Source organism: Carassius gibelio, chromosome A9, assembly GCF_023724105.1.
Source record: "Carassius gibelio isolate Cgi1373 ecotype wild population from Czech Republic chromosome A9, carGib1.2-hapl.c, whole genome shotgun sequence".
In the NCBI taxonomy this organism is placed as follows: domain Eukaryota; kingdom Metazoa; phylum Chordata; class Actinopteri; order Cypriniformes; family Cyprinidae; genus Carassius; species Carassius gibelio.
In genome coordinates, this window is record NC_068379.1 from 2,589,638 (window position 1) to 2,617,006 (window position 27,369).

Below are 27,369 nucleotides of genomic sequence, written 5' to 3' on the forward strand. Positions count from 1 at the left end.
CTCTGACAGTAGTATTTCAGCCGGGATTTATATCCACGCAATAATTCAAACAGAATTGTTGTAAAAAATTATCTTAATCTTTCAAAAGTGCTGAGGGGGTGTGTAATAGGCTCAGACCGCCGTGTGGCGGCAGACAGGAGCCGCGCGCTGACTCCAGCCAATCAACGTAAGTGACGGGCGGGGTCTGATGTCTCCAACCAATCAGAGTTGTCGGTTTCTGTGGGTGCGGTCTTCAACAAAGCTCGACTGAGAGATCACATCACCGCTGACGATTCTGGCCGGACGGTCCGTCTGAATTGCTATTCAATAAAGAGTACAAAACGTGTTTTTGCTCGTTTTTTCACTGGATATTTTTTTATGAGACTTATCTGCGTCGGTTCGCTGTTTAACAACAAGCCGGAAGGTAAGAAGTGCTGAACTTGGGGTTGTTGCTCATTCCTGTCAGACATATTTTGGGGTCCTCCGACAGGTAACGTTAGTCAACTCTCTGGATTTTACAGCCCAGGCTGTTTTTGACCTTTAAATATTTTATCTCACCCAGTCACCCCTGCCTCTTAATTAAATATCCACCGGGGTATTATTTCTGTGTCTCACAGGTTGCGTACATATTTAATGCTATCTGTTTAACTGTGTTTTAATCAATGCGGTGCGATAAAGAAAGAAAGAAGGAAACCAAAACAGTATGTTTTATGTCGATCTCTGTGCCTTTCGGTATTTTTTTTTTAATGTAACGTTATCCGTATTCCCTTCCAGTAACGGCAGGGATGAGGATTGCACATCTTTCTCTGGAAACGCATCAGTTCCGCTGGTCTGCCTCGTGACTCCAGCAGCGACCGAGAGCCGAAGGAGGAGGAGCAGGAGACAGCCGATGATCCGGGGCCCCGTCCGCTCCCCTGAAGCGCTGATGCACGCCCGGATCCGCAGGAACAGAGGAGGCTGCACGGGGAGGCGCTGAAATGAGATGAGGCTCAGACATGGAACTGTTGCCACTGCGATTGTTTTCTTCACGTCGTTTCTCAGTCTGTCCTGGTACACGGCTTGGCAGAATGGCAAAGGTGAGTTGAGTTCACCTCTGAGGTCAATTCAGTATTGCTACGTAACACAAGGAGCTGATGCTCTTTATTTCTTATCTGTCAAAAAAAAAAAGTTTTAAAGGAAACCAGCAACTTCTACATTACATCAAGCATCACTGAGTATAAAATCTGGTCTGGAGCAGTGTGAACGGAGTACAATTAAAACTTGCTGTCTGAAATAAAGATGCTTTGCGACTGTGAAAGAACTGCATTTTATATAGCATCAGTGTGAGTAGTGTGGATGAAATCCAGATGCACTACATTTGTCATGTTGTCATTTTTTGGTGCTTTCTTGCAATTCACATTTCCCCTGTTGGAGGACCAGGACTGTTGTATAATGAATCAATCAATTCCTTCAAACTGAATTTTTTGATGGCACTGGTGTAGGGTGCAAATTTTATTGAAGCAATTAATTGTAGTAACTATTTTTTTTTGCCCTAAACTATCGAATTACTGGTAATGTTTTGCAAGCTGTTTGATGGTTTAATATCTGGGCTGGTGAACTAAAGGTTGTAGGTTCAAACCCCACAAGGGGTGATCAGTGAACTGATTCTGGGCACTGCAGGTTGGCCGCACTAGATGACATTAACCTTAAAGGAACTTCACATTTCTGCCCAGAAAGTATCTCAAGCGAGCTCTTAGAAGTCTTAATGTTGGGATCTTCAGTTTATGATAGCACCAAACCGCCCTTGTTGGAAATCAATGGGCTCTGGACTGGAGCACTGCTCTGTGGTCGGTCAATCCCAAGTTAAATCCATCCTAGTATTGATTAGAGTTGTATAAAGCAGATTGTACAATTCTGTACGCTTGTTGTTGATGATGTTTGCCAAGCTCAAATCCTTGCTTCGGTCTCACGCAAGCTTTCTCCTTGAGATTTAGCCAAATGTAGAGGTTGACAAATTTGCATTCACCCTCATTTGCATTCCCAGCACAAACAAATGGAAGAGCTTTTGTAATGGCAATGAGATGTTGTACTATATCAGGTATTTGAGATATTTTATTCAATTTGCATGCAAGTTAGTGCTGGGGTGAAAGTTTTGGCCTTGTAAGAGATTTGTTTGTTTTGATGAATTTAATTCATTCGTTAATAGTGTCTCTACTTACCTGACATATTAAATTCTACACATTCACATTATACAGACATTTACTGTACATATAAATACATATCTGTCCTTCTGTATAAAGTATATAGATTTTTGACTCAAATCAGTGTAATAGACCACAGTCCTGGAGAGGAATCTGGAAAAAAATCCCTCTCCCCCAAAAAACCTGTTTTATAACATCATAATCATATTCAACCTGTCTTTGAGAAACTGTTCATCCTGGATCTCGTTAAGGTTAATTCTTTTGAAGAGTCTCTTTATAGCCTGAAGGTACAAAGAGAGACACTTGTGTATCAGCTCATTGGACAGATCTGAGACATTTAAGCTAAATCTAAGAATAAATGTGATGCACAACATCAGCAGATGAACAGGAACATCTTTGAGAGGAAGGTCACTGTATTCATTGACATGAATCCCTCCCACATCACACACCTCTGAAGCCCGGCCATCAAGGGTTTACAGTGACTCATTATTCTGTAGTTTAATGCTCTCAGGTCTGAATAATTCGAGTCGGCTTGCTGCTCTGTTGCCTTTCTCTGTCAGAGTGGTGTTAGTATAGGGAAACACATTTATAATCTTTTAAATTGATCATTTATAATGCCATAACTTTTTATTATTGTCCTCTAAGGTTCAGGGTTGAGCAGATCTGCGGCTGTTGTGTGTGTGTTATTGGTGTCTGTAGCCTAGCTGAGCTAGCATTGCTTATTTCCAGCTGCCTGTCTTAGTAGCTGATTTGTATTTGTGTTTGTATTCCTCATTTGTAAGAATCTGATCCTGAAAGATCAAGTTAAATAGGGCTGTGCAGATTGAGTCATATATCAATATAAAACATTTCTGCTTTTTATAAAATGTCTATTTCAGAAGAAATTATTTATACTTTAGATCCTTTTATTGCTTTGTGTGTAATCAAAAATAAGTACAAAAACTCATTTCTTATTGTACCACTTCTATAAGGTACTGTATTAAAGAATTAAAAAAAAAATACTATTTTTATTTAGCAAGGATGCATTAAATGTATAAAAATTTGAAAAAGTTGATTTGGCGAGAATGCATTAAATTGATCAAAATGGTAATGGTTTTCACAAAAATGTTGAGCAGCACAACGATTCTCAACACTGACGATAAGAAATGTGTTCTAGCAGCAAATTAGAATGATTTCTGAAGGATCATGTGACTCTGAAGACTGGAGTAATTCAGCTTTACCATCATAGAAATAAATAGCATTTTAAAATCTATTGAGAGAAAACATTTTAAATTGTAAAAATGTTTTAAAAAACGACTATTTTATTTCTTATTACCAGCATTTGTAAGTACCAGCTGTTGTACTTCATCTGTTCATCTTCAGCTGTTGTAGCTTATATTCAGAGCCCATTAGGGCTGATCCGTGACTCTTTGTCATGCTCTTGATCAAGGCACTTAACCCTAAGATGTTCCAGGGGTCACTTTAATTAGTTTGCTGAAAGTTGCTTTGGATAAAAGGGACTGCTCAATCAAATTAGTAATTAGTTGGCACTTTACATCATTCTGCTTACTCCTCCTATTTTCTCTTCTTCTGCTCCGCTGAGCCGACAGAGGCTTCGCATCCTCAGGGTGTGTGGAAAACACAATAGGCCAAAAATAGCAAAACAGGGAAGGCGTGATTAGCCTGGGAGAAATGGTGAGGGAGGCCGCAGTTTTCTAATGAAGCTCATGGAGAAGAGAGACCATAAACTGGATTGTTTTTCTTCGAGAGGAGCCCACGAGTGCCCTGTCAAGAGGAGAGCAGGAGAGCGAGGGGTTGTGATAAGCACACTGCTGAGAGAGAGAAGCAGAGATTTGCAATTGAACGCAAATGAACTCTGAGACTTTGAGAGTTTCACCGTGCAAAGAGCTTGGTCTCTATAACTTGATGACTCTATAGCTTCACCTCCAGGATCATTCCGGATCATTCCGCTGTCAGCGCTCCAGACAAGTCCTCATTGAGTCACAGTTACACTCTTATCACTATGGCATCCCGCGCCATTCCTCTTCCATATTAGGCTTGAGAACGCAGCCATCCTCGTCAGGTCCTTGTATGTTTCCAGCTCGTGACATTTTTCAGTTTCAGCACCAGGTTTCTCCGGAGCCGGCGGCTGCTGTTCTCGAGCGCTGTCACAAGATCTCCGTGCTGTCATTCCTGGCAGGTGTTATTGGCCTCCCTGTGTCACCTCACACCGTTCTCTCGCTCTTTCAGGTGTAGGTAGGTAGAAAAAATGTGCTACATTATTTCTCTGTAGGGTTGGGAATTGAGAACCGGAAATTACTGGAACAGTTTGGTTTCGGATCCATTATTGAATAGAATAGAATAGAATAGAATAGAATAGGTAAGTGCTATTGGTTAGGTTCGGTCAGCATGTTTATCATGAACTGAACCAGTATTTAATATAGTAATGTTTACAGCATCTCCTTTACTCATGTTTTAGATCACTTTCATCTCTTTACATCTTGGATCAGATTATGCTTCTGCTGTGCTCACTTTAGCAAAAAAATAATGTTGAACACAATTCATATTTCATCATCGATCGGTTTATTTTATGGTGCTTTTGTTTATATCAGTACTGAATTCTGCTCATACCGCTTGCAGAATCTGTGAGATGTGTTACCTTTTTTTTAATAAGATGGATCATAAAAAATTTTTTATTGTTCTGATGAAGCTGTGCGACACAACAGATATTTACGAAACATTTCACAAGACAAGATTGGCTCTTAGTTTTCTCAAAGTGGAGGAACTTTTAATTCTTGCCACATTCCCACAGCAGCAGTATACTGGTGTCAGTCCTGGATTTGAGTCATTTATGTATTTCCGTGTGTGTTTTTCTTAACTTCCAGAGCTGCAGATACGAGCTGTGTGTAGTTTAGATCGAGTCACTCCCGTCGCTTCTCTGTGAGACACTCGAATGCTCCTCTCATTAAGTAGAAAAGCAGCCTTCAATTAATCAGGATTTGATGACATGACGAAAAAGTTCAGCACAATAACACTGTTACTCTGAAGGTGGTCAACGGATGTCATCAAGAACCAAGGGCATGTAAACAACGCAGAAGTTTATTCTTGTGGAATATGTGTTTTGCAGCTTCTTCAGGGCAGTACCTGAAAAGAATGTCTAATATCTGTCTTACTTTTTTGCTAAACATTGATTTTTCATGCCACTTTTCGGATAAGTTCATATATCCCTTGTCTGTGGAACAATCAGAGCTGTATTTAGGCACTCTCTTGTAAAAGAACAGAGGATTTCCATTATTCTCTATACTCTGCGATTAATGAATGCCGTTTCTTTCTTCACCGGCACAGACAGGAAGAGAGGGGAAGATGAAGGAGCTCATTCATTGTTGGTAGGGTTTGAGAAGTGTGTTTGGATCCCAGCCATTCCTAACCCCTACCTTTCCCTTTGTTCTTGCTCATGGCCTTTCTCTCTCTCATGTCATACGACCAGCACACAATGGCTCTCAACATTTCCTCTGTCTTTGTTTCTTATTCCCTCATTCACAGTCTGTTTATGTTTAACAAGCCTAAGTGGTGATGAATTCAAACATGATCTGAAGTGGATTGATTTGGAGATTTCACGCTGCGTGTGGAAGCTGACACCTTCGATCTGGTTTGACGTTTGGACTGAGGATCAAATAACAAACTTAAAACTGAATGCTTACAGAGCTTTATCATCTGATTTTTTTAAGTGTGTGTGTGTGTGTGTGTGTGTGTGTGAATAATTGGAGTGGAATAAGTGGCAAAAGTGTATTGTTATTTTAGGCATTGGTAAAGTAACACCATGGTTTGTTTATATCATATGTGATGTAGTAACAGTGTCGCTCTGGCTGATTTTTTGATTAATATTTGGCCATTTGTGATTGTTGCTTTTGCTTATAACTTTTCTTAAACCCGTTTTTTTTTATTATAAAAAGGTAATGATATTCAAGTTAAATGTAGATTTTAATAATATAAAAAAATACCATAAAATGTATATATAATTAAATTAATAACGATAGTGTTCCTGTGGCTCAAGTGTTAGAGCGCTACGTTAGCAAGCACAAGATTGGGGAATCCAAGGGAACACATGTTAGGAGGAAATTGTTAGCTTGATTGCAATGTAAGTCACTTTGGATAAAAGCATCTGCTAAATGCATTCATTTAAATGTAATTTAATAATGGTTATTAATGATTTTTTTTCTCACCATATTTTTATTGTTACCAAATTCTGTGTTTTAGCGTGTCTGATTATTTAAATGCATATATTTTTTTTTTTCTTAAAGGAATCTTATGATTTAATTTTATATTTTTTAGAAATTCTGCGTTTTCCTTTAACATTTTTTTCTGGTTATCATGTGAAGGCATAGAACATTACTTACATTTTTCTTTTAATTATTGAAAATGAAGCAAACAAAGCGGATTTACCATTAAAATTAAAACATGGAAGAAATGTTGGTTTTTTATTCTTTAAAAAACTATGTTTGTTTCATTTTAGTAGTAGTTATAGTAGTAGTAGTATTTACATTCTACTGAAAAATAGTAATAGGCACCATGTCTTCTAATCAAACCGCCTTTTATTTTGACGGGGTGCAGTGAACACCTTTACAGTTCTGTGTAAGTGATACAGTCTGAGGATATGATGCTAGTTTTACTCAAATCAAACAGTCAAATGCTCATGAAGTGACTCTCAGAGCAGCTCTGGAGATGTTGTTCATGTGTTTAGTCCTCATTTAGTGAGACGGCAGATGCTGAAAACACAGCAAGTGTGTGTGTGTGTGTGTGTGTGTGTGTGTAGTAAATTAAATGAATTAACAGAGGCACGCAGAACATGCAGGATTCATATTTAAAATGTGTTTTGGGGCTTAATATGTACAGATACTAATCCATGTCACGATTAGATTTAAGTGTAATGACCTACTTTTGATAATTGATGAATGAATTCCGTGACATTCCACTTTAAACCGTGAATTCTGTTTTTGTGACTGGATCCATTTATGACTTGGCTTCAGTCATCTCCAACTGTTGCCCTGTTCCTTATTAATATTGTGTATGGGAAAGAAGGAGCATGTTCTGAATGTCCATATCCCTTTGGGTTTTGACCTCTGCACTCTGTCCTGGTTGGAACCAGAAGCATGTGACTGTCCTCTAAAGACCCTGACACACACACACACACACACATACACACACACACCCAAAAGACTTTGTGCTGTTGTAGACCCTTGTCCCAGTGATTCCCAAAAGTGTTTGTGTTATATAACTTGTGTATTTTAAATAACTTCTCGTTCCTCATAATGTACAGTGTTCATTAAAAAGTAGTGAACTCTAATTTCCAATTTAAAGCAACTAGAGGCTTCCTGTTAATAATGAAAAACTCTCCCGTTTTTAGAGCTTCTCTGTTTCCTGTGGGGGGTAGGCTGATGTCTGGTGCAGCATTCAATCACATTCAACCATTTTTAATATCTAAATGCACACGTCTGGTCTAATTGTGAATGATTCATTGGTGCATGTTGTTCTAAAGAAAATCTTTGGGAATGTTTGTTTAAAAGTTAATGAGTTTCTATTTTAGCTGACATCCCCTAGGTCACACAGGCGTTTGGATAATGTTGAAAATTGGTAAAATGGCTATTTTGTCATTGTTCTAGCAAACGTTCCTGCGGTCTGACACATTTTACATGATGCAGCTAATTCCCAATGGACAAAAGTTGAATCCTATAGGGACATCACAGTGTTTTGAGGCAGTTATATTACATTTTATACTAAATCTTGAGCGATTATATACTCTGTGTAGATGTCACAGCTGTTCACACAGAATGTGTTTTTGCAGTGAAAACACAAGATGCACGTTGGAGGCAGTGGCATGAGATAAAACACAAGGTTGCGACTGGATTTGAACTTCTTTAACTAGAGCACTGCGTTTTTAGATTTTTTTTTAGATGTTACGCAAGATGCGAGCGCATTGGACAAACACATCCATCAAATGCATGTTTACATAGACAAAGCAATGGAAAAGCAGCAGACTGGAATGCTAAAAAACCTGTAAAGGATAACTACTGTATGTTTGATATTTCGTGTTTGCATGCAGGTGCTGTTCTTGTTATACATTAAACGTTCTGAATTAGTTTGGCATATCGCTCAGCCCTAAATGACCTTCTGTATATTTGCTTTAGCTCAGCAGATAAAGTATTTCAGATTACAGAAGTAAGATTGGTTGCAAACACTGTTACATGTTGACATTTTCAGGAGTTTCTCCCAAAACCTGCTGCTTGCTTTCATCATCTGTTCTTCGTAGTGCGTCTCTCCATCTCGCGACCGAACAAAGCCAGTCCTTCTGAAGGCGCTCTGTTCTCTACGCTGGTCCACGGGTTACATTTTTCCACTGATGTCCCCTGTGAGTCACTTCTTTTTTCTCGTGACAAATGTCAGTGTTCACCCTGAATTATCCCTGAGGGTGGAGAACGAATGGCTGGAGCAGTTCTCCTGAAGTGCATTTGAGTTTGAGACGGCGCAGGGAACAGCTTTCACAGCTGCACAAGAATAAAGAACAGGTCACATGGTCAGCATCACTACACTGTCCTCACCCAAAACCAGAAGCTCTGCCGACAATAACAAAATTACAGCACTTAAGTTGACACCCAGGCAAAAATGGTTACTTGATTCTGTAGTCATTTTAAAAACAATTGGAAAAAACATTTGACCATTTTTAAATAGAAATGTGCAAAATAGTTTGGTGGCTTATATAATCTTCTCTAAAATTTCTGTCTCAGAAGCAACTATTATTTTAACCAAGACGCCACAGCTGTAAAAAATGTTGTGAAATGTCATAAGTGAAATAATTTTAATAGAAATCGACTGGGCAAAAAGTTCCCCAAGCAGACTCTCGGGATGCTCGTGGTCACATGAATTTGCCGCATCATGTTCGGATGACTGCATTATTTCTTATGTCATTGCATAACATATTTCATCTCTTTAGACTCCAGTTAAATCCTGATGGAAAAAAACAGCTCTTGTTCTACATTATTTCCACCTCAATATTCTCTTTCACTTGTGCATGTCACATTACATAAGTTCAGTTTTTGGGATTGACAACCACATTTACTAACAGGTGTGAGTCTCGAAATGTCCCGTTCGCACAGCATCTTACAGTTACGTTTGGTACACTGTCTGTAAGAGCTTACAATGGTAGTCAAAGCCCTATTCCTTACCAGTTACCAAAGCAGCATAATAATATAATAAAGTTTGATCACTTCTGATATAACAAGAGTCCAATTGAGCCGTAATTGGATGGCGATTCAGATCTTCATTAACCGACAGCAGCTTTTATATTTGGGTGGAGAGCCGCCATCTCCCCGGAGCATTTGGTCTAAATCAGATGTCACAGCCTTAAATAACCAAACTGTGTGTGAACGTGACCTTATTAAGGACTCAAATACAGAAGCTGCCACAGCACAAACAGATTACAGTGACAAGACAAAGATGATAAATAGGAAATAATATTTTACAACAAATATTTTAAATAAAGTAGACGGCAATAGATGGCATTTGTGTGTACAGGTTTTATGTACAAATTCAAGGAAATGCAAATAAGAAGTATGGTGTTTTTAAATCAACAAATAAATGTATAATTAGTGTTGTGTATTACACATTTATTGGCAAGTTAACTGTTGACGAGACCGACTGAAATGGTACTGGTGCTCCGATCTCTGTATATAGCACTGACCGGATCGTAAGAGCAACAAGAGGAAGTTCAAAGAGGAAGTGGTCTGGGCGTGAGGGGTCCAGAGTGATTTTGCCATCTCTTTTACTCACTCTGGAGGAGTGCAGTTCTTGGAGAGTGGGGAGGGTTACACCAGTGATTCTCTCAGCAGTCCGGACTCTCCGCTGCTATCTTCTAAAGATCGATTCGGTAGCTGAGCTGAACCGGACAGACTCGACTGAACCGTGTGAGCAGCTCCTGTGGCAGGTTGAACTTCCTCAGCTCATGAAGGAAATGAAGCCTCTGATGGGCCTTTTTTAACAATGGAGTCAATGTGAGTGTCCCACTTCAGGTCCTGAGAGATGGTGGTGCCCAGGATCCTGAGTGACTCTTCTGCAGTCACAGTGCTGTGTGAGTGAATCAACAGCTCTTAGTAAAATAAGCTTAAGCAGCAGCAACAAATGGGTTTTAAAACTAGGTTGGGACTTTTGTATATGTCTGAATTATTCACAGAGAGGTTAGACGTGCCTTGAAAAACAATGTGTGCTGAATTGCCGAAATTGAGAGAATGTGCGGCAGGAATTGGAGGGGCATGGGAAAAGATAACAAGATTACTGGGATGTGCAACAGTTTCTGTGCTAATCCATTTAAAGTGTCTGCCGTCTGTCGGGATATTGAATGAGTTTCTGTGGTTGAGACCGACACTAGGGTAATGGTGATTTTAGGGCTGACTGGTAGACCCTTGCAAAATTAGCGTAATCTGATACTGGCCTGATGTTGTAATGCAGTCAATAACTATTAGAAAAGTCATCTGTACTAGTGGTTGTCAACCAAGAGGGGACTAATAAATACTTAAAATACTTAAGTATTTAACATTGTATTTATATATTAATATTTCTATCTCTAATTTATGTTAATGCTAGAAAAAGTCAAGAAACAAACTGAAATCATATTTTATATTTTACTTAAGTGACTATTGTTTTTGTTGAAGAAAATTTAGTTCTGGAAATTACATGAAGTTTGGTTAATTGAATAAATATATTAAATGTCCCAGCTTCTGCTTGGTTCTGCAGATCTATGAGGCCAATATTTCAGCAGGCTTGTACAATAATTTGTGATGTAAAAGCTTTAGTCTGGCTGAAATCATACCAGTTTATTTCTGTGAAGCCAGATAAAGCATAACAGACTTGTGATGTGTTTGTGGCTCAGTCTCATCCATCATAGAAGTTATTCACGTTATTAAACTATTAGACTTGTTTAAATTGAATCGGCCAGCTTCATGTGGGACTGTATTTCACACTTCAGGATGATGTGGTTGCTAAATACTGCCGAGGCATTGATATATAAACACAGGCAGTAAAGTGCTCGGGTTATGACGTCAATGTCCGGAACATTTCCAAAAGGAGCTGCTTTTGCTGTATGAATGGGTTGAGTGCGCTGAGAAGGGAGCTTTGGGTTGAGAAAGTGAGACTGTTCAAAAGTTTGAAGTCAGTAGATGTTTTTTATTTTTTTTTATATTTGGAAGACGTCCTGCTTTGCACTAACCAAAGCTGCGTTTATTTGATCAGAAATACAGTAAAAACAATAATATTGTGAAATATTTAAAAAACATTCATGTAATAGGCCTGCAGCCCTTTAAAGTGTGCCTTCTTAATTTGAATTAGAATCTGGAGGCTTGAACACATCCTGCCCACACTCAGGGCAATGTTGTTTTCTTTGTAGTCACACAGGCCTAACATTAAAAACATGTGTTTGCCGATGGTGTCAGATGTATTAAGGAAATCTGCTGATCTGTGTAATTTGATGCTCTTGTTATTGTTGGATAAAGTGCCTTGACTCTCCGACATACTAAAGTCATTATCTTTGGGAATATGAGCGTTTCCCTATAGCACTGACTGCCCAAACCACAGAGGAGTTCAGTAGCAGTTCGGCATGATCAGTGATATAGTGTTGAGCACAGTAAACTGTTGTGACCCCATGTGGCTTTAGATGGTTTTATTTTGATGTATAGTATTACCGCATGCATGCATTAATCTGCTTGTACAGGTTTACGACTCTGAACTGGTTTACCAACCAAGTGTTCCTGCACTTGTACCAGGGATGTCCTGGTCTGGTTTTTTGTACCCCAGATCCGATCCATAATTAGTGTGACTGCAAAAAGTATTTAAAGAGCTAGCCGTGCCAAAAGAGCCCACGGTTGAAGAAACTCCCATTTAAATGATAAAGGGAGGGGAAGATGCCCAAAATATAAGCCAAGAGCACAGGATGTCACCCCTGCACCACTGTAGCTGAAGGGGAAACTGAAATGCTGAGGTGCTGAATCCTTATCAAACCCCCTCGGTGGTAAAATGAAGAGCTTGCTGGGAATGTAGAAGCTTAGGATAAAAGAGAGATCAAGAGGAGGTCAAACTTGCCGAGGTCAAACAAACAGTCATTCTTCAATTGATGCTCTTGTGGCAAATTGGACATGAACATCCTCACTCAAATTGAACTGTGAGCTTTTGGATCTGCAAAAGAGAATCAAAGTTGATTGACAGATACAAACACCCAGCACAGTCTCCATTGCATGTAGAGCGAAACATTGAGCTTCATGAAGCTCTGAGACGCGGTCAAATGCAAGGCTTTGTTTCAGGGTGAGATCTGACTCGCGTCGCGTTGAGTCTGCAAATAAAAGGTGGCGTGAGCCGAGGCTAATCTGCTCTATCAGAGAGCACTTCCCACTGGCACGGCCTCACACCACATTCTTCTCTCGCTCCTCGCCGTGCTGCGCAGAAAGATAACCTTCCTGGAACCCCATCTCTCAGAAACTCTGATGCAATCAGGAAAGGGCTGACAGGTCTGCTTCCTGAAAATAACGCTTTTGCTGACTTCACATGATGTACAGTTGTACTGCAGTGTTCACGAGGTTACTTTTGAATAGCCCCAAACTTAAGACAATCTCATGCTAATGTCCGTTGATTAGGGGTGTGCCGGTTTCAGAATTGGTGATGACGGTTATGACGTGAGTCAGATGTGACGGTTCATTACATAACCGTCGGGGGGGGGGGGGGGGGGGGGTCCAAGTCAATTGGTTGTTCTTGGAGATAGCGGGTTAACTTCGTGTCAGCGCCACTCTGATCGGTAAAGGGGCAGAGATTTCAGACCTCCGTTTATTAAGGAGATCTGTCACAAAACTCATCATTGCGCCAACGTTTTTTGAGCAAATTTCAAAGACGCACCCGCCCGCCATCCACTGATTGTTTTGCGGTCTATGGACGATGCAATGCTTTGCTGATGCGAGCCGCAAAAAAAAAGCCCTTGTCTGTTCTAGAAAGGATGCAGCAAAGATATTTAATGCTAATGTATGAGGCATAGGCCTACGCTGAGTTTCATTACGATGAAAATACATGCAATTGGTTGATGAAACATTTATTAAAATTAAGATCAAATTTGTTCAAAACGAAAGTCGTTTTTAAGAAAGGTTTTCTACAAAGCAAAATGTAATGAAGTGGTAAATATCATGTCTGAGGATTTACAAAACTTCATTAAGTGGTAAAAACCATGTCTCCCGATATATTGCGCATCTTATGATCTTATCTAAAAAATGAAAATAATCTTTGATAAAAAATGTTTGTAAAAAATATTTTAATGACACGGTTTTGGCGGTTATAGAGTTCTAATGACGGTGTTCAACTATAACCGTCGGTCTCACGGTTATATACGAACCGTCACACCCCTACCGTTGATCTGTTTTTGTAGATTAGCAGACGTTTTATGCAAAACGCCTAATATTCTTAAGGACCCATTAAGTCATGGCATCTGGATTTTCATCTTACAGTCACACGATCTTGAAAAGTGATGCAGCTTTTTAATGCAAAATACCCTACTTATGAATTTTTTAATAGTAAGCAAAATAATTTTTTTGTCAAAGCAATCTTAAACATATATATCTATGAAAGTTGCCCCTGTGGGCAAGATGTGTCACTGGCTTAACTAATAGTGCCCTTTATTATTTTCATATTTTCAGTTTTCATTTTAGTAACTTGTTATCTGCATTTGTCATTTTTATTACTTTATTACTTTATTACCTGACGTTATGCCGGTCTCTGTCCACTCCTCTTCTTCTCTCTGTAGAAAAGTTGGTAGCCTATCAGAGGGAGTTTCATTCCCTGAGGGAGCGTCTGCGTGTGGCGGAGCACCGAACCCTCCAGCGCTCCTCCGAGCTCAACGCCATCCTCGAGCAGTTCAGACGGGCCATCGCAGAAACCAACGGCAGCAAAGACGCTCTCTCCAACTTCTCAGGTTACTGGACGTTAACGTGGATGTATAGTTGTGTCATTGTCTTGCTGTTTTCTAATTATCAAGCTGTTTTTTTACCTACACGTTATTAAAGTGTGAAGCAGTGCCTGTTCACTTTTACACTTGCCTTGGTTCCGGAAGAATTTTTCCTATTCATTCTTTCCCATAGGGATTAATAAAAATCCTCTAAGCCTTGAAGCAAAGCAACCCCACTAGGAGGTGAAACATAGCATTAAATATTTGAAAATCAGACAAAAAAGCAAAGCCACTCACACACCCCAAGCCAAACATTAATTTTGAGCAAATATTGTTTAAGATTCCAAGGAACAGCTGTCCTGGACTTGATAATGCTGTTTTTTGATTTGCCTTTTTTGGATGATGCATTTAAACTCCTCCCACCTGCACATCTCACTTTTTTTTCATTTTATATAGTTTATGTATATTGTCACAGTGCTGAAGTGCCCTGGTTTCTTACAGACGAGACACAGAAGTTGCTGAAGGAGTTGGCTCACAGGAAGCCCCTCCATGTGCCAAATATCTACCACCATCTGCCTCACCTGCTCAACAATGAAGGCAGCCTGCACCCTGCTGTACAGGTGGGCCAGGGACGAACCGGAGGTGAGCATACTATTCATCAGCATGTCAAGCTCTCACAGTCGATCCTTATCAGACATCTGATAAACCGACTGAAATATCACTCTCTTCAGTCCAGAGCTGGAGTGTGAATGTCCTTTGAATATGACCGAACTCTCATTGATGGGTGAAAGGTGCTACTTTTCACTGTCCTTTGCCCAAGTTCACTAGACAATTGCAAATCACTGCCAAGGCCTTGTTAAGACTTTTGTTTTTCACCGTCCATTTTTCACATTTTCACCCAAACAGCGGGGTGTTGCTGTCTGCCGCATCCTTGCTTGTCATAGTGTTACAGGCCTGTTATCCACAGCTGTTACAGACCGGTCAGTGTGACGGGGATAAAGCTGCAGCCAGAGGCCCACTGACCTTTTGTGCACCCCTCACACACCCAAAACAGGGATAGGAACCACTCAACAACATTGTTTTAGGGGGTGGTGAAGTTGTGAAATCTTTTATTAACAATAATAATAATAATAATAATGCATTTTTGTTTTAAAATCAAAGCAGCAAACTAGAGTACTAGAGTTCTTTATCATATCATTATTGTTTAGCATTAAAAAAAGAGAAAAATATTTGTAAAATCTGATGGAAAAATTAGAATACATAAAATAGCAATTTATTTACAGTATTTAGCTACCATATTGGCCGATAAGAGGCTCATTTCTTCCGGTTTTAACATTTTGAACATCGTTGAACGTTATATATTCAATTTCTCCTCTCTTTAAACCCATTAGTTTACTTTCTTAACCATGCACTATTATGTGATTAGTTGCATTTTACCTGCAACCCTACCAGTAATTATGCATTTTGAGTTTTTAAAACATAAGTAAATTGGAACTGGACAGGAAACTGGATATTTTGTAAATGGACAACAGAAAATGTGATTTTTTTTTTCCATCTCAACAGATGAACAAACTTTGGGCAAACTTTATGCTTGTTTGGTTTTCTGTTTGATCTCTGCGTGAATAATAATGTGGTTAGTTTTTCTTCTTCTTCCCCTTCCACAACTGGTGCAGATGTACAATGATGTGCAAAACATGTTTGGTTCACGCTCGACCAATTAAAAACTATCTGAAGGAAGTGAGATTGAGTAAAAAGATAAAAAGCGGACATCTTGAAATATTTCTGCAGTATTTGATGTATCCATAAGATGACTAAAGCTTAACCTGGTGGTTGTGATTGTAGAGACGTATACAGATATGTATACAAATGTAAACGTTTAAGAATCTCTTGATTATTAATGTGTATATTGTGAAGTCAGTGTCCTCTTCAATGTCTGTAGTGGTTGGCTGGGCATGTTTTCCTAGTGTAGCCAATCCACTAATCTGGCTAAAATACACAACCTAAGTCTGGAGCTGTCGTGCTCTTTTGTGGTGAGCTCTATTTTGTTCTTGTTTCTGTGGTTCATCGTACCACACTATACTGTATCAGGCAGTTTGTGGGTTAACGACAGAGGAGTTTAGTCAACGGCTAGCTGGCTTTATTACAACGACATCCTATGCTGGGACAGACTTCTGGCTTGTGCCCGTGCCTGCGGTCCCTCTCTTATCATTGAGATTGTGGCTCAGAAGGCTATTTTTAGAGCATTAAATGGGGACATCATCTTCTGCCCAGACCCTAGAGACTGTGCACCATTTCTCACGCTCAACACCACCACCCCCTGATCGATATCGACTCGGGTTTGCAAACAGTTGCTTGTTATGCAGTCTATGGAGAACTAAAATATTCATGACAACTGTATGAACGTTAACTAATGGTCTAATAATCATTAGAAAAGCCAATGACAAAACAAGAAGAAAAGGAAAAAGGTTTTGAAAAATATTTATACCATTGTGTCATGTGGTGCAACTATGTATGTAAAAATTTCAAGTAAAAAAAAAAAAAAATATATATATATGCGTGTATATATATATATATATATATATATATATAATATATATATATATAAAATGATTTATTAATATAGAAATATCATAAGTTTTGGCAAGTTGCACCAGTTTCTGGAGAGTCGCACCACATGACATTTTACAAATAACCTTTTCTCATTACAAAAAGATACAGTGAAGCGATTTAGTTTCTTAGATTTTACCTTGTAGTTTTACCTTGTTTAGTATCTTTGCTATTTTATTAATAAGTCATGGGGCAGCACAGACAATAAGTTTCTGTTTGTGCACAGCGCAATTTGCAATCTCCAACCTCTCTTCCTCTCACTGTGTGTGTGTGTGTGTGTGTGTGTGTGTGCGTGCGCTCGCGCGTGTGTGTGTGCGCGCGCGCGTGTGTGTGTGTGTGTGTGTGTTTGCATTTAACGGTTTTAATGTTTTATGTTTGTTCATGCTTAATTCACCACATTACTTTATTTTGGCCGACCATTTTTCCCAAGTATGCATTGAAGAAATATAAATGTTTTTAAAAGAAATAATAATGAAGCAGTATGCCAGACTCCTTAAGGTTTTTATTTTTAGAGTTTCATTCTTGTCATTAGTATTTCCCCTTCATTATGAAATCAGGAACAATGTACCACCCTGATATCTAGCTTTAGAGTCTGTTTGGGCGTCACTAAACCTGCGAAGGCTGAAAGCCCTTGATATACACCAATTAGCACGAGAGCTCTGAGAAGTTTGGGAGGGTTAGTTGAGAGACGCCCACACTAATAAAATGAAAATGTTCAACGATACAGGGTTTCAGTGAAAGCCCCTGCTGTCTCAAACACAGTAAGGCACTGTAACATCTCTAGAGACCGTCTGCGAATAAATCGGCTGTAGTTGAGTGGCTGTCTCAAAGAGAAGCATACAGACTCTGCTGAGGAGTAAAGAGAGAGCATTCTGGGAGAATGATGCAGCTCAGCGGCTCTTATGTAATCGAGCGCCTGAAGGCCAAACGCTACTTATGTGAAAGAGAAGAGGTGGTGTGGGAGAGAGGATGACTTGTGCTGAATGCACATTACCTTAAAAAGGTTTTTTTTTTTTAATGTGCCACTTCTGTTTTTCTTTCTCTCAGGTGCTTTACCCCTCTGTCTGATAATCTTCCTCTCTTTAATGTGTTCTCTATCTCCCTCTCCCTCTCTTTGATCCTCAGTTTACTTTATCCCTTGCCCACATGGTGTTACCTCTCGAAACACTTTCTGGCTTGCAGTGCAAAACGAGGACATGTTTTACTATCTTGTTTACTGTTGATGAAGCGTGACAGAGCTTCTGTCAGTCTGTGACTCAAATCAGCTCTCATGCTTTTAATGCTAGACTTGTGAAAAGACAATGCAGAGATGGAGATGCATCTTAAAAAGTCAGTAATAATAGGGGAGAATGTTCTAATTCGAACCCAAAAGGTAAGTTTGATAACCTCTTGGCTAACAGCTAGTCTTAACTTAGTGGCTGTGTTTATGCAACTGGCTCCAGATTTGAGATATCTAGCCAGAATAATACAGCCACAGAACCTCAATCAACATCTGTGTCTGATATCCATCTTGTATGACAGTCTCTAAACAAACCTAGTTCATGTTATTTAGAGTAGTTTGTCATCTGCCTGGTGATGACTGGATGGTGTGCTGATGAAATTCAGATAACGAGGCTGGAACTGAGGTTTTGTTCTCTATTCTGCGCAGTTTCCATCGTGATGGGCATCCCCACGGTGAAGCGGAAAGTAAAGTCATACCTGTCAGAGACGCTTCATTCACTCATCGATAAACTCTCGGCGGAGGAGAAGCTCGACTGCGTCATCATCGTGTTCGTGGGAGAGGTGAGCATTTTTCTCAGTGGTTTGAGAAATGTTTGCGTGTGAGGATTGTGGCTGGCTCTGACTTCCTGTTTGTGAAGTTTTTGTGAAGTTCAACTTGCCATGATGGAAATTACCGTGCCAGGCTCACACTCGAACACCGACTAAACCGGTGTGTCTCAACGAGTCGTTCTAATGGAGCCACGGACAACTGGGAAAAACAGTTTTAAGGGCATTTTTTGTTTTCTTTTTTGTCCGGGCCTTTCCCCCTTAAGCTTCCTTTGCATGGGAATAATTTATGTTCTCGCAAGAAAACTCGAGGGAGATTGGAGTTCAGTGTAAGATCTGAGTTGTGAGACCATCACCAGCTTTGTAGATGGCTGAACTTGTTTTGTTACCACCCGTTGAGGGGTGTGGGCGGTTCACGCTGAGAACAGGGGTCTCGATGCTTTTATTCTGCTGTCTGAACGATAGAGCAAGAGGAACAGACACGCAGACATACCTGTCAGCATCTGTGTCCCGCTTCATCTGTTGCAACAACTCCGTCTGTCTGACGAACACAGAGTGCGAGGGAAAAATAGTCAATCTTAAAGTAGAAAACGCAGGGTGATATTATGTAAAAATCTCTCTTTATTCACAGCTTTGTAAAGGTAATTTGCATTTGTTTTTGATTTAATGGGTTATTTTGGTGAACAGACATTGTTGGCAGCAGTATTTACCCACATATTTTAAATCGTTTAAAAATCTACACTGCTGTTTGTGGTCAGCAAGATTTTTTTTAACGGAAATCAATATTTTCTGATCATCAAGAACGCGTTATAATGTTCGAAAGTGACAGTTAAGACATTTATAATCTTACAGAAGATTTCTGTTTCAAGTATTTCTGTATAAATGTATTTCAAATAAATGCTGCCTTAATGAGCTCATTTGATAAACATAAACAAAATCTTACTTATTCCCAGACTTTTAAACAGTAATCTATAAAATGGCAATTACTAGTGTTTGTTACCGAGAAAAGAAAAAAAAAACTTGATTTTATAATATACAAAGAGGCTTTTTAAAAAAAATAATTCATTAAGTTAAAATCCTTCTGCATTACGAGAAAGTATACTTGAATATTTATAACAGGAATGTTGTTACTGTGTTGCAGTGGGCTGTGGCAGATCTCTGAGATTTATTGACTAGTCAAAAAAGAGTGTATTTTAATAAACAGCCTAACATCTAACAGTAACACAGTGCTTCTATTCGTTAACCGTCTTGATCTAATAAATGTAGTTATTTAGCTCAGGTTTGTGTGCAGTGCTTGTTTGTACCCGGTTTCGTGTCTGTTGGGTCTGGCTGATGTTTTTCGTCTGATCAGTCATCAGCTATTCTTGTGCTTTTCTTTGATTTAATTTGGAGTGCTTTAGGAAAGAGGGAACACCCAGTGCCATGTGCATCTAAAGACCCTTTAATGAGGCTCTTGTGTGTGTGTGTGTGTGTGACAGAGGGAGGATATCCCTTCCCACATCGCTCAATGCAGTTTTACAGTACTTGCACCCACAGATGGTGTAGGTAAAAAAATATCAGTGAGAAAAGACAGTTCATCCTCCTTACGAGATAACAAACAGCCCAGAGCAGAGTCAGTCCAGTTCCAGGATTTACTTTGTTACTGCACCTGTGTTTCTGCCGAGCCTGTGTGTGTGTGTGTGTGTGTGTGTGTGCTCCTAACCAGTGCTTTCTTTGCTTTCTGGCAGACGGACATAGATTATGTAAACAGTGTGGTTGCAGGCCTTGAAAAAGAGTAAGTACCGTTTTCTTTCGACACAAGTTGAACTCCCCCAAGATTAAGTTTTGCCCATCAATGATCTCAATTGTATTAAAGCTAGCGGTTCAGACGCCTTGTTAACCCTTGTTCTTGACTGTCATTGTCCATCAGGTTCTACACAGAGCTGAATTCGGGGTTACTGGAGGTCATATCTCCCCCTGCCAGCTACTACCCAGACCTCGCCAACTTGAAAGAGACCTTTGGGGACTCGAAGGAGCGGGTGAAGTAAGTATTCAGGAAACATTATGCTCTACAGCAGCTACATGTGTTTACAACACACTATGGGGAAGGACATACTTCTGGATATATAGTAAAACAGTTGCCTTGTTGTGTACTGTGAACGTCAGCATATAGAAACATTTATTACCTAAATCTAATTTATTACCTTAAAATCTTTACAAACTTTTGCTGTCAATATTCTTTCTAAAAAAAAAAAAATTGTATGTGCATGCTTCATCGAAAATTTGAATTTTTTTGCCATACTGTACTCAGTGTACTTTGATTTGAAACAATATTGCATACTGCATATGAAAGAAAGTATAATAGTATGCAGTAGTGTAGTCAAGAATTAGACACACCTACTTATTATTACCGTTTTCCATATTTAAAGATATTAGCCATCAAAACTGTGGAATTGTGTATTTGTGTTTTATGCATAATTCATATAAAATGTATACAAAAAGACAGCATGTTATTTCTCTACAAAACTAATCCAAAGTATTTAATTTCGAGCGTTTGTCAGGTGGTGTGTAGGTGTGTTGATTGTGCTCTGTCATATGGTGCTTCTGGCTGTTGCGTGCACGTGACAGTATTTATAAAGATGCTCATAGAGACTTCTGCGGCGAGGATGAAGTGAAGTTTTGATTAGCCCCGATCTGATATTTCAGAGCTGATTTACTGTCACAAATGTGATTAGAGAGAGAGATGTCAGTCAGATTTTCTGGAGAGAAAGACCGAGCGAGAGGCAGATTTGTTGTGAGACAGGAAGCAACTAAAATCAAGGTCAAAGACATCAACTCCTTCATTCCTTCCTCCCTCCTCTCTCTCTCTCTCTCTCTCTCTCTCTCTCTCTCCTCTTCTCATCTCCTGCTCTCCCTAAATCTTTCATCCACAGCTGTCTCCATGTAATCTCAATCACTCTGGGCATCTCTTTGTTTCACTGCCTCTTCAGTCTTCTGGTGTCATGCTCTCTCTTTCATAACTGTGATTCTGTCTGTCCTAGGGTTGTCACGACTGAGAAATTGATTATGCCAATGCCGAATATTATTATTATTCTTAATACCACTGAGATCTTCAATAGCAGTTGATATGCTGTTCTAGTCAAGTCAAGTCAAGTCACCTTTATTTATATAGCGCTTTAAACAAAATACATTGCGTCAAAGCAACTGAACAACATTCATTAGGAAAACAGTGTGTCAATAATGCAGAATGATAGTTAAAGGCAGTTCATCATTGTGATGTCATCTCTGTTCAGTTAAATAGTGTCTGTGCATCTCTGTTTCTGTTTTCCGTCGTCAACAGGCCAGTTGAACCTAGGCTTTTAGGCTCCTGGACATCTCCCTTTTTTAACAAATGTATGATGTGCTGTATTTGTGTTTCTTTGTAGATGGAGGACCAAGCAGAACTTGGACTATTCCTTTCTAATGATGTATGCCGTGAACAAAGGGGTCTATTATGTCCAGGTAATCAAATCACCAAGTGTAAAGGTGAAGTGTGTAATGTCTGCACAACAGAATCACAAATCGAAAAACACTCCCCTGTCTGCTATTGGTGGGCAAACTCACACCATTGTTTGAGAGAGCGTGGCTGTCTCAGGATGGGCAGGATGCATATAGAAACAGAGCAATGTTTTCAAAGCTTCATATTGGGTAAAGCAACCTATGGTTTACTTACAGCTGTTTCTGCATAAACAAGCGGAAAAGTGTAGAAAGCATTTTAACTATTTGCAAACTAATGTCTATTAACAGCATTTGAGGCATGCTGTGAATTGCCACCAAATTATATAATCATTTTCGTTAATTGAAATAAAGCAGATGTAAAACAATATATAAATATTGGATGAAAAACTTAAACACTTCTAGTGAACATTGTTCTATTTTTGTTTAGAGTTCAGAACAGTGTGATCTTAAATGATGATATTCCTCAATTTGAAGTCATTATTATAAACGCAGGTTTCTTTTACTAATGCACGCTGGAGTGCTAATCAAAACTCTTGTCTTTGCTAACCGACAGCATATTAAACATAGACATGAAGCTGAGCAGTTAAGACCAGTGTTAAACTTAAGGTGTTGATGAAATATCTTTTGATTGAATTATCCGCTAACAGTCAGCTTCCCAAACGATGCATATATTTCAGCGTAGGTTTCTAGTCCCCGCAGCAAGCTCCTCGGTTCAGACAGACATAGCTCATGGATCTGGATGTAACCTGAAGACACACTTTGGCTCTGTAGCGATTGTCATGTGAATGTGACTTGGTGGTTTGTGGGATTTCTGTTTTTATGAAGTTATAATTATTTTAAAGCGGCAGAACATTCAACCTGACACCGAACAAACAAACACGAAAAGCATGACATGATGAAAACCTCTGCCGACCCGTTACTTCTGCAGTGAGCAAGATATCAGCTGTATGTGTATCTGAGTTATATAAATACCATACATTAATACATGCTTTTTTATATTTATACTTGTTTGAAACGAGGTTAAATATTTATGCAATATCACACATGAAAGCTTGTCTCTTAACATCATACTTGTGATGAGAGGCTGATGAGATGCTCTTCCTACTTTTTCAGTTGTTCTTGATGAAAAGCTTTATTTTCATTTATTACATTTACCTTACCTTTCGAATGTTTGGGATTAGTAAGATTTTACATTTTGAAAGAAGCTAATACTAGCAGTAAAAAGTGCCACTATGATCAAAAGTGACAGTAGAGATATTTCTATATGAATAAATGCTATTTTGAACTTTCTGTTTGTCAAAAAGGAATTCATCAGCACAGATAATATTTGTATAGAGTGATAGATCATAGACTGATTTCTGAAGATCATGTGACGCTGAAGACTGGAGTAATGATGCTGAACATTCAGCGGAGCATCACAGGAATAGATGACTTTTAACATTATATGAAATAAATAGTAAAGTTATTTTAGATTGTAATACTTGACAATTTTAATGCATTCATTGTGTGCAAACAAGACTTATTTTTTAAAAGCATAAAAAAACTGTACTGACCCCAAACTTTTGAACAATAGCATGTTTTGTGTGTATTAACCCTTTCTAATCTTAACCATGTTTTCCAAAGAAAAAAAAAGCATCCCGTATTAATGTTAAATGGCTTTCTCCGTCTCACGTGCTTCTTTCATGTCTCTGTGGTGGACTGTACTGAATGTTTTCATACATTTTTTGTGTGTTTTTGCTTTCATTTTTTCTTTGCTGTGTCAATAATCTCTCTAGTGTCTCCATGTCTTTGTGCTCTCAATACACGCTGTGCTCTCTTAGGAGAGGGGAAAGGTATTGCTTTCATGTTTTTTTGGAACTCAAGTTACTCAAGGTTATAGGACAACATGCTTTAACTTCGGCCCTGTCCCAAATGGCACACTTGACGGGCATCTGCGGTCTTGTGGATGCCGCGTGTCTATGAAGTCCATGAGACGGTGGGGTGTCCCATTTGTCATTTTAGCTTACGGTGGGGTGCTCGTGAACACCTCCTTTACTTCTGCTGAGCCCACACTGAGGACTAGACTCCTACCTGACAGTCAAAGCTGCATTACATCACGAAAGTGTGGACTCAGAGGAGGACAGCGAGGGCTTAGGGTGTGATTTGGGACAGGGCCTTAGTGTTTGTCTGTGCTTCTGTTAGTGGCAAGAGTGTGAAGGTTTTTTTCTCCAGGTTGATTGCTAGTTAGATGTGATATTTTTAGTAGGTGCAGCTCGTGTCAAAGCAGATCTTGTTTATGAACTCTTCTGTATGTTTCATAACTGTTTCCTGTCGTTCTAACAGTTGGAGGATGACATCGTTGCCAAACCCAACTATTTTGCAACCATGAAAAACTTTGCAGTTCAACTGGCCTCAGAGGACTGGATGATCCTTGAGTTTTCACAGCTGGGCTTCATTGGTGTGACTACTATATTTTGAATATCTTTATTTTAAAATATATTGTCATCATTTCCTCATCTTCATTTCGAACTGTATGACTTTAGTGCTGTTTTCAATGTGTGTGTGTGTGTGTGTGTGTGTGCGTGTGTGTGTGTGTGTGTGTGTGTGTCTGATCATGTGACACTGAAGACTGGAGTAATGATGCTGCTTTGGATCACAGGAATAAATTACATTTGAATATATATATATATATATATATATATATATATATATATATATATATATATATATATATATATATATATATATATATATAATTATATATTTTTTTTAATTTTTTTTTTTTTTTTTTTTTTTTTCAACACTGCAGTTTTTACAGTATTTATATTAAATAAACGCAGCCTTAGTTAGAATAAGAAACTTATCAAAAAAACATAAAAAAATAAACATTAAAAAAAATCTTATACAACCCCAAAGTCTTTTTTAAATTAATGCATTATTATTACAATTTGTTATTTTTTTTGTCACTCTTAGGTAAGATGTTCCAAGCCCCAGATCTAAATCTGATTGTGGAGTTTATCTTCATGTTTTATAAGGAGAAGCCCATTGATTGGCTGCTGGATCACATTCTCTGGGTCAAAGTGTGCAACCCAGAGAAAGATGGCGTAAGTTAATACTCTCTGTCTGCAAGTGTGTTTCTGTGACCCTGATCTCTCCTCTCCTCAGCAGAACAGGAACTTGTTTTTTTTAGATCGTTCTTTCTCTCTACGAATACACACGGCATGTCTCTATTTGCATCTCTTTATTTTTAACTCTATTTGTATTACATCATTCTCACAGTCTAACTTGGCTTCATCATTCTTTTTCTTTGCAGAAGCACTGTGAGAGACAGAAGTCGAGTCTGCGCATTCGTTTCAGGCCCTCTTTGTTTCAGCACGTAGGCCTACACTCCTCCCTTGCTGGGAAAATCCAGAAACTCACGGTAACTCTTATTTCATGAGTGCTTACTCCTGATATACACATCCATCTTGGGTGACCTAACCAGCTACATTTAAACCGTTTGACAAGCAAGGCCTTCATTTGTTATTCAGGACACAGTATTGTTTACACTACAGATGTAGTTTTAGTGAATGATGGAGCCCGGTTAAACCTGTAATCACGCCACCTGAGATGGATGTTATTACTGGCTTTTCATGCCCTAGCACAACTGTCACAGAAGTCATGATTCTCTTCCCTACAAACTTGCTTTGACTTCCTGTCATCTTGTCTTTCTCCTGTATCCTGTTTTCTTGTACCCAAGTGTTTTCTTATCTTGAACAGCTGACCTTTTACCCAATTTCGCATGCTGTTTTTACGCTTAAGGACTGTTATAAATCAGTCCGGCCATCAGCTGCACTTCCTGTTAACTTTGTATTGTGCTCTGTCAGGATAAAGACTTCCTGAAACCTCTGCTGCATAAGATTCACGTGAACCCGCCGGCGGAGGTGTCCACCTCTTTAAAAGTGTATCAAGGTCATACACTGGAGAAGACGTACATGGGCGAGGACTTTTTCTGGGCCATTACTCCAATGGCTGGAGACTACGTCCTGTTCAAGTTTGATCGGCCCGTCAACATAGAAAGGTCAGTCTGTCTCTGGACGACTGTGAGAGATACACACACACACACACTCTTTCTCTCACAGGGATCGACTGTAATGATGGTGCGATGACCTAGAACCAGCGGGAGAGAGGTTAAGGACATTTAAGGGACCATTATTGCATTTATCCACATTTATTTAATACTCTATTCACATGCAGATACACACCCCCACATGACTTAGTTGTGTAATCCTCACCCTCTCCTGAAAGTGATGTTCGCTGTGATCGGGAGACATCACCCGCACGTCTCCATGTCTCACAGGGGAGTAGAGGTGGCTAATGAGGAGCTTCTAAAATAAGACGCTGCAACCAAAAACCTCTGGAGGAAGAGGAAGACAGAGGGATGGGATTGAGAAAACAATGTTGAGCAGATACACAACTCTAGGAGAAGATTCTCACTTTTATTTTATTTTTTTTTGCACGCCCAATCTGGGTCAGGTGGTTAGGATTTTTGGTTGCCCTGCCAGAACGACCTGTATTTTTAGCAACATATCTGTGTGCTTGTCAGAAAATATATTTTTAGAATTTTGTGAAGCTTTTTTTTTTTAACAAGGAATATAAATAATAAAACCTATTCTAGAAATATAAATCTTTCGTAAAAATAATTTCTGAAATTTCAACATATTTTCTAATGCTTTTATCTTATCTTTTTTTGTCGTCAGTTAAAAAAAAAAACAACAACTCATCTTCAGTATATCAGCCAACTAGATATTAGGTTAGTGACATATCTAAATGCACAGAATTCATAACCATGCTGTTAAAGGTGTTGTCATTCACTCACCCTCATGTGATTCTGAACCTACAGTATTGTTCCTCTGAATAACATACAAGATATTTTGAAGAATGATTTGACTGGTTTTGCTCATACAGTGAGGATATCTGTATTTGATGATGACATCATCACAAGGGCTACCGGGTTCCTGTCTTGCAAGCATTTTTCAAAACATATTTTATAGTGTGTTTCGCACAGAGCCGTTGAAAGAGAGAGAGAGAGAGAGAGTTGGGGAGAGAGAGAGAGAGAGAGAGAGAGAGAGAGTTGCCACATGCTTTGATCTCATGCGGTCACATGGTCACACGAAATAGGATGCCTATGTGAGTGTTGCAACTCTGTTTCTCAACGGCGCTGGTTCCACAGAAGAAAATTCATACAGTTTTAAAATAACATAAGGGTGAATAATTGATGACAAAATTTGTTTCTTTGTTTCTTTTATTTTTTTTGGTCAACTGTCTCTTATTTCAGTACAATAAAAGTATTACGGTTTCTGTAAAAGCCTCACAACTGCTGAAAATGTAGCTTTGCATCACAGGAATAAATAACATTTGAACATAGATTAAAATACAAAATGGTTATTTTAAATA

The 27,369-nt window shown here is 39.0% G+C and overlaps 1 protein-coding gene across 1 annotated transcript in view; it reads left to right on the forward strand.

The window, feature by feature from the left end:
- The first annotated feature begins 234 nt into the window (after positions 1 to 234).
- LOC128019421 (alpha-1,3-mannosyl-glycoprotein 4-beta-N-acetylglucosaminyltransferase A-like) overlaps positions 235 to 27,369 on the forward strand; it is a 32,525-nt gene continuing 5,390 nt past the window's right edge. Inside the window, exons 1-12 of the mRNA XM_052605392.1 lie at positions 235 to 403; positions 754 to 1,055; positions 13,963 to 14,130; positions 14,605 to 14,745; positions 18,359 to 18,492; positions 20,205 to 20,251; positions 20,387 to 20,500; positions 21,882 to 21,957; positions 24,277 to 24,391; positions 24,907 to 25,037; positions 25,247 to 25,354; positions 25,800 to 25,993. Of these exons, the coding sequence (XP_052461352.1) occupies positions 962 to 1,055; positions 13,963 to 14,130; positions 14,605 to 14,745; positions 18,359 to 18,492; positions 20,205 to 20,251; positions 20,387 to 20,500; positions 21,882 to 21,957; positions 24,277 to 24,391; positions 24,907 to 25,037; positions 25,247 to 25,354; positions 25,800 to 25,993 (1,322 nt within the window). The 5' untranslated portion in view covers positions 235 to 403; positions 754 to 961. The remainder of the gene's footprint in view (positions 404 to 753; positions 1,056 to 13,962; positions 14,131 to 14,604; positions 14,746 to 18,358; positions 18,493 to 20,204; positions 20,252 to 20,386; positions 20,501 to 21,881; positions 21,958 to 24,276; positions 24,392 to 24,906; positions 25,038 to 25,246; positions 25,355 to 25,799; positions 25,994 to 27,369) is intronic.